Source organism: Mus pahari, chromosome 3, assembly GCF_900095145.1.
Source record: "Mus pahari chromosome 3, PAHARI_EIJ_v1.1, whole genome shotgun sequence".
In the NCBI taxonomy this organism is placed as follows: Eukaryota; Metazoa; Chordata; class Mammalia; order Rodentia; family Muridae; genus Mus; species Mus pahari.
In genome coordinates this window covers 137,795,360-137,803,171 of record NC_034592.1, presented here as the reverse complement: position 1 = coordinate 137,803,171, position 7,812 = coordinate 137,795,360, and the positions used below count along the sequence as shown (strand labels likewise).

At 38.0% G+C, this 7,812-nt stretch overlaps 1 protein-coding gene across 3 annotated transcripts in view; it reads left to right on the top strand.

Moving 5' to 3' along the window:
- Window positions 1–7,812, top strand: part of Ncoa6 (nuclear receptor coactivator 6) — a 46,150-nt gene that overhangs the window by 2,702 nt on the left and 35,636 nt on the right. For all 3 annotated transcript variants that reach the window (XM_021193953.2, XM_021193951.2, XM_029535850.1), the window contains exons 3-4: window positions 2,763–2,918; window positions 3,913–4,035. In XM_021193953.2, the coding sequence (XP_021049612.1) occupies window positions 2,763–2,918; window positions 3,913–4,035 (279 nt within the window). The remainder of the gene's footprint in view (window positions 1–2,762; window positions 2,919–3,912; window positions 4,036–7,812) is intronic.

The window sequence follows — 7,812 nt, the reverse complement described above, 5'->3', positions numbered from 1 at the left end:
TGTGGTTGCTGGGATTTGAACTCTGAACCTTCAGAAGAGCAATAGGGTGCTCTTACCCACTGAGCCATCTCACCAGCCCTAATAGCCATTTTTATAACTCTTATAAAATTAGGATCTATAACTATTATATGATAACTTCCCATTCCCTATCTACTCAAGCCCTTAATAAGCACCATTGCACTTTTCATGATTTTTTTTTATTTAAAAAATTAGATTTATTTGTAGGGGTATTTTGCCTGCATGCGTGTAAATGCACTACATGCTTGCAATGCCCTAGAGACCAGAAGAGGGCATCATATCTTCTGAAACTAGACCTACAGCCAGTTGTGACTTGCCATGTGTGTGCTTGGAATTAAACCTTAATCCTCTGGAAAACAGCCAGTTATATAACTCTCCAGCCCCCTTTTTTTATTTTTACCTACCTTATAGAAGAAAAATCCTGTATCTTTATGACTGTTTTATTTCCTTTAGCATAATATTCTCAGTGTTTGTCCATAAGCTGTAGCACATGATAGGATTTTCTTCCTGTTTCAGGCCAAATATTCCACAGAATGTATGTATATACTACATCTTACTTACTGTTTATTTGTTGCTGGGCAGTTTAATTCCTTCCGTGCTTTAGCTGTTATAAATAATGCTGCTGTAAATGTGGATATACTCTTATATCGTGCTTTCAATTCTTTGGACTGTATCCTTAGAAATACAAGTGCTGAATTATATTGCTGGGGACCAGCCCTCACATTCAGTTACTGAGGTGGGAAACAGCGTCAGTCAAATGCCAAAGGCTGATGACCTCTGGCCTTCTAACTCTCTCTTACTGTCTTGGGGGCCAGAAGCTGATTGACTTTGGGCAATTTCATAGGGAAAAAAGAAGTGGGGAGGCAGGCGCACATGCATGCACACATATATACTTTGGCTGGGCCTAACCACCAGTTTCATCAATTTCACAAGTGCACATGCATACTTACATGCATACACATGTACCTACATACATATGTATGCCCAGGCATATATACATACATATACATATACATATACATATATACATACATACATACAGTTGGTGGATGAAGCAGAGCCCCAAAGCCATACTTTATTTCTTCTTTCCACCTTTTTATACCTTCTTACACAAAAGTTCTTTATAAAATTACCTCATAGATAAAATGTTACACAAAAGGGGAATTACAGTAGAATGTCAATAGTAAGTTCAAAGCAGTGTTTCATTCTATAAGCCCATTATAAGTTCAAAACAACACAGTTTCACATATCATAGTGCACACCTATGGTTTCATCTTTGGACCTGACCTAGAATCAGTGTTTTCCTTGATCACAAATCTTTCTCAAATCTATTTCTCTTCTTAGTGTAATTTATGAAAGCTTATTGTGCAGTCTTAACTTACTATTCTGTTAAGAGGGGCACATTCTATTCTTGACTCTAACACTAAAACCATCTCCTTAAACTTTCTTCCTAAAATTATTTCCATTCTATATAGTCATTAATTCGTCTAAACAGCATTAATTCATAAAAGTTTCATCTACATGTTGAAATCTGTAGGAAATTTGCTCAATAGAGTGGGCTGATGCCCATGAGTCACTAGGCTATGTAATAATGGCAGGAAAGGCATATCAGCAATGAGAAGCAATCCTGGGGCGAAGTCTCTAGGGCTGTGTCTTCTAGAGTGGTCCATCACAACCATGCAAAATGGTGGGCCATCTCCAGGAAACTCACTTGCTATAGCCTTTCCTAGATGGTTGCTGTCATTATATAACTCTCTTTTTTTTTAAACTCCTTACCATATAGTTCTCTTAGTTGTTGTACTTTCTGTGTATTCCTATCATTCGTGCACAGGGGTCCCCAATTTCCCCCATATCATTGTCAACATTTGCTGTATTCTATTTTTATAATGGCCACCCTAATGTGATATCGTATGTAGTCATTTGATAGTGTGTTGGGTTTTTTGTTTGTTTAGGGGGTTGGGTTGGGTTGGGCTGGGTTGGGTTGGGTTTGGTTTTGTTTCTTTTGGTTTTTTTTTCAAACAGGGTTTCTCTGTATAGCCTTGGCTGTCCCAGAACTCACTCTGTAGAACAGGCTGGCCTCGAACTCAGAAATCCGCCTGCCTCTGCCTCCCAAGTGCTGGGATTAAAGGTGTGCACTGCCACTGCCCAGCTTGATAGTGTTTTTTTAATGCACAAAATCACTAAGAAGTCCAGTGTTTCAGACCAGGCAATAGTGAATTCCAGGACAGCCAAGGTTACACAGAGAAACAATGTCTCAGGAAAAAAAAAAAAAGTTTAGTGTTTCTATTTTTTTCTTTTGTTGCCTGTCTCTTTGCTGCCATATCCAAGAAATTACTGCCAAGTTCAAGATGGTGAAGGCTTGTCAGATATTTTCTTCTAAGAGTTTTAGGTCTATATTTAAGTGTTCCATTTTTGATTAATTTTTATACATTAGGTATAACTTCACTCCTTTGCATATGGATACACTTTCCCCAGAGCAAGTTAGCTTTTGTGCATTCTTAAGAATATGTCCAGAAGTTTGTATATGTTTTAGAATTGCAGAATGCCAAATGTTTTTCTGTCCTAAAGGAAGCTGACTTGTCAGAGTGTATGTTTCCTCCTTTGGTTTATTGTACTTCATTGAACTCTGCTCTTATTTAAAATAGGGATTTTTGTTTTGTTTTATTTTATTTTGTTTTTTCAGTTGCTCATTCTCAAATGGCTTCAAAATTAATAATGTTATTCTCTTTTCTTCATGGCCTAAGAATCCAGCAAGCTAAAGGTACAGAAGGTGGAGCCGTGGAACAGCGTGCGAGTCACATTCAACATCCCCCGGGAAGCAGCAGAACGGCTACGGATCCTGGCTCAGAGCAACAACCAGCAGCTTCGGGACCTGGGGATTCTCTCCGTTCAGATCGAAGGTTCTTTACTTTGCCATGTGCCTATCTGAACCACAATACATTCACAGTAGCACCCCCTGTGTAATTTCTGATGCTGCCTTGTCTAGCAGTTAGGGGAGACTTCTCTGCTTGCCATTACATGACATCTCTACTAGAAGCCTGTAAGGATCTTTTTGTTCTTTGTGGTTTTGTTTTTTAATTTTTGAGATAGGATTTTGTGTAGCCATCGGTCTCCAATACCCTATGTAGCTGAGCACAATCTTGAACTTCTAAATCTTCCCTCTACCTCTGAGGTGCTTTGATAACAGACATGCTCTAACACACTAGGTTTGTGCAGCGCTGAGGACGGTACTCAGTGCTTTCTGCATGCTAGGCAAGGACTCTGCCAACTGACTTATAGTCACAATACCTGGAGAGCTTTTTATATACAGTTATTGAAAGAAAATGGTAATTTCCTCGCAAATACTTCAGACTCTGTACACCCAAGTATTACAGTGTCTGTATTATCCTGCCTTTTTTCCACACTGAACTTCATATCTCTTATCTTCTAATTATAAACTTCCAGAAGGAAATCAAGAATTTTGAGTTTCTGAGTTTCTCCCCGCTCTCTCCCTTGTTTTCATCCTGCCCTTGCCCACACACAATTTGTGGGCCAGTTTTGAAAATAAATGTTGAGACTTTGAAGCCCTCTGACACTAAACAACTTGATTAATGATTGTGAGGACTGATTGTAATCGCCTTGTGCTTGCTAAGCTGGAACACGCTGCATAGTCTAGGATTTGTCTCTTGTAGTTCCAGCATTCTGGAGGGCAAGGCTGGAAAGTCATGAATCCAGCGCTAGACTAAACTATAAGAGTTAGGTTAGGGTTATAATACTGAGCTATCCCTTTTTGGAGTGGTAAACTTAGTATAATCCTTCAAAATCAGGAAAAGTAGTTCTTATGTATCTGTCTTTAAACTAAATCTGCATTTTACTCTGGCAATTTCCATTTTGTAACTCCACTGTCATTTTCAGGGGAAGGTGCTATCAACCTGGCCTTGGGTCAGAACCGAAGCCAAGATGTGAGAATGAATGGACCTGTGGCATCCGGAAATTCCGTTAGGATGGAAGCAGGATTTCCCATGGCAAGTGGTCCAGGTGAGACCTCCTATTCATTTTGTGTGACATTTTGCCAGTTTCCTTTTGGGAGCTTTATTTCTTAAGGTATTAAGTCTTGTCATATAGGTGAGGTAGATAGCATACTCACTTTTATTTACTCAGAAAAATGAGTTATTCTCAGAAAGGTTACAGTAACAAAGCATAAGGCTGTGGTCTTTATAGTCTTTAGCTTATAAATCTGATGAACACTGAGACATGGAATAAACATTTCTTAAGTACCTCATATATGATAAGACCTATGCTAAATGATCACATGCTCACAGTGGGAGGGGAGAGTGTAAAAGAGGTTCAAGTGGGTTACTTCTTTTTTTTTTTTTTCTGGTTTTTCGAGACAGGGTTTCTCTGTATAGCCCTGGCTATCCTGGATCTCACTCTGTAGACCAGGCTGGTCTTGAACTCAGAAATCTGCCTGCCTCTGCCTCCTGAGTGCTGGGATTAAAGGTGTGTGCCACCACGGCCCGGATTATTACTTTCTTTTCTAATAACCCCAAAATTTCTCCTTCAGAGATTAAACTCAATACACTCTGCTTCATAAGACATTAAATTGAGTTGGCTCTTACTTTTAAAGCTGAGAAGTTGTGGGATTCATAGAAAGGAAGCTGTTTGTCCCAGGTCAAGTAGAAGTGGGCTTACGTTCCACGTGTCCTCACTCTTAGATCCTTTACGTTCTCACGTGTTTGTTGTTGTTGTTGTTTTCTGTTTTGACTGCACTAGTAGCTTTGAAACCTTAGAAGCTTATGAAGTCTTTATTCAAATACAACAAGGATGCACAGCTGCTGTGGAGTAGGAGCATAAAACTATACATGGTCACTCCCTCCATCACTGACCACCATAGTACTGTTTGAAAAAAACAGCAGGTGGGGCTGGAGGGATGGTTCAGTGGTTAAGAGCACTTGTTTTTCTAGAGGTACTGGGTTTGGTTCCCAGCAACCACATGGTGGCTCACAACCATCTAATTCCAGTCAGGAGATTTGGTGCCCTCTTCTGACCTCCACAGGCACCAGGCATACACTTGGTCCACAGATATACATATAGACAAAACATTCATACAAAATACTTTTTTTAAATGCAAAAAGTAAAGGAACTTCATTTATAAACTGCTGTTTTGAACTGTAAGTAAGAACTTGACACAACTGAGCGTAGTGGTATATGCTTTTAATCCCACTTAGGAGTTAAAGGCAGGGCATCTCTGTAGACCTAGCTAGCTTGGTCTGCATAGTGAGTTTCGGGACAGCCAGGACTGTGTACAGAGATCCTGTCTCAAATACCAAAAACAAAAAACAAAGAATTTGGCATAGAGTTGAAGTTAGGTTTTTATACTGCCAGTGCATTTTCTGTTTACCTCAAGTATTTATTGTATTCCATGCAAATACAGTATATATTTTTGCTTCCTTGAAATATAATAAGTATATTTCATCTTTATCTTTAAAAATGAGATAAGGCCTGCAGTATTTGGAGTTTATGCTTGGTAGTAGATGAGTTTTTCCATAAAGCAAACATTTCTTAATTTCCTCACATATACATGGGCAAGCTGTCTTCTATGGAACTACATCTATATTCACAACCCTCAAGATCTGTTTTCTGAATCTGTCACAGTCAGTGCTCCTGGACTGATAATGAAGTTCCATATATGTAATGGAAAATATCTAACCTAGAAACTTACATATAGACCTGGTCCCCCCATACAGCTCTAAGGAAGTGTTAAGGCAATTTGATAAGAAATCACAGGCTGAGAAAGACAAGTCTGTTGGACCAGTATTGCAATTCTGTAGAGTCGTTTCTTATTAAAACAATAATGTAATTACCAAAATTGGCATATTTAAGGCCTAATGCCATTCTAATAAAGGCAAAAATTTCTTTTTACTACTTGTTTCAGGCTCTTTGATCTCTTTATAAGTTAACTAATATGTCTATTTTCTTCAAATTCTGCAGTAGCTCTTTAAAAGCACAGCGGTTGAATAGCAAGCTGACTTTTTTATGTGCTCTGTACAAATAATTGTGAACTTTTAATATGTTGAGTGCTTTCATTTTGATAACTGGATCCCCATTTGATATTTCATTTGTATAACTCATTTGCAGTCTGAATTTTTTTTAGTGCCAGTCCCTGACATATCATGAAAAGTTGGTTTTCTTTGCATTTTCAAATATCTGGGTCATGAAGAAAAAGTGATGACAATAATTTAAAATTGAATTACAAAAAAAAAGAAAGAAAGAAATCACAGGTTGTACTGCTGCTGCTGCTTGCCCTAGCTGAAGACCCTAGCTGCCTTACTTGTCATTAGTAAAGAAATTCGTAAAGCAGTGCTCCCATGAAAGCAAGCCAGGGACTCTCATCTGAACTCCTGCCCTCAGGCATTCATGTTTTCTGGTCATAGGTGACCATAAACATCTTTAATTATATCTTAGAAATAATGTTAGAGACTCTATCAAGTCCTGAAATGTTAAGATACCTGTAGCACTAAGGCCTGCACCTTGATTACAACATGTAGTGTCTGGCCAGTGTTACAGTGCTGTAAGTTCATTACCACATAGAAAACCTTGAAACACTAGGTTGAAATTGGGTTAAATTGGTATTTAATGAAGGTTACTGATTATTATCATTTATAACAGAAAGTACCAGGATTAATCAGTTAGTGATGACTTATAGTTACCATTGACATTTTAACCTCCAGGTATTTTTTACACCAGCTATATTTTACAATTCCTTTTCTCACTTCTCTATTGGGCCTTAATGGATGCAAGTGAAGTTTAATAGTAGGTTACATTAGAGAAGTCTTCCTAGAGAAAGAAACCTCTGAAGCAATATTAACTTTAGAATTATGTATCTAGAACATCTCAATTTATCAGTTAATCTCAGTACTACTTTCTTCTCTTAGCATTGACAAGAGAAAGCAACTACATCTAAATTTATGGTTTATTTTTTTTCATCCCTATAGAGAATACCAAGATTTGTGGAGATACCATAGTAATCATTGAATCAAAGGTTTTCATTCTTGGCTGTTGGTATTTGGGCCAATTTTTTGCTGTGAGTAGCTATCTTGTACATTGAGGTATATTTAGTAGCATCCTTAGCATTTACCTACCAGATGCTAGTAGCCACTGTGCATCTCTTTCTTCTAATCATGCCAACTAAAGATATCTCTGGATATCTCTGGGCTATCGGTTTAGATGTAGTTGTGTTCTCTTGTCAATGCTAAGAGAAGAAAGTAGTGCTAAGATTAACTGATAAATTAAGATGTTCTAGATATCTCCTGGATGTTACCTGCAGTGGGAACCACAGATCTAGTTCAAATTCCCACATAGTACCAGAAATGCATGTTAGCATGTTACTCCTATGCATGTAGTTAGTCTATACTGGAAAATTTCTGGGAACAAGCAGCTCATTGTAGTCTGAGAAGATCTGTTCTGCGTCCCATGAGAGTGTCCTTGTTTATTATGTTTTGTTTCAGTCAGGTTCCTTGAACTTGCTATGTAAACCAGGCTAACCTTGAACTTGCTATTATCTTTCTGCCTTTTTTTAGTCTTCTGAGTGTTGGGATTTCACTCATGTGTACCATCACATCTGGGTCATGGATGTTCTTTCTAATTACCATCTTTGAAAATGGGGTGTGATTCCACAGAAGTAGATCTGGTTTCAACAGATGACTGTTTATCGTGTTGTCTTTAACTAGAAGTTTTTGTTTTTTGTTGTTTTTGTTTGTTTGTTTGTTTGTTTGGTTTTTTTAAGTTTTTGTTTTTTGTTGTTTTTGTTTGTTT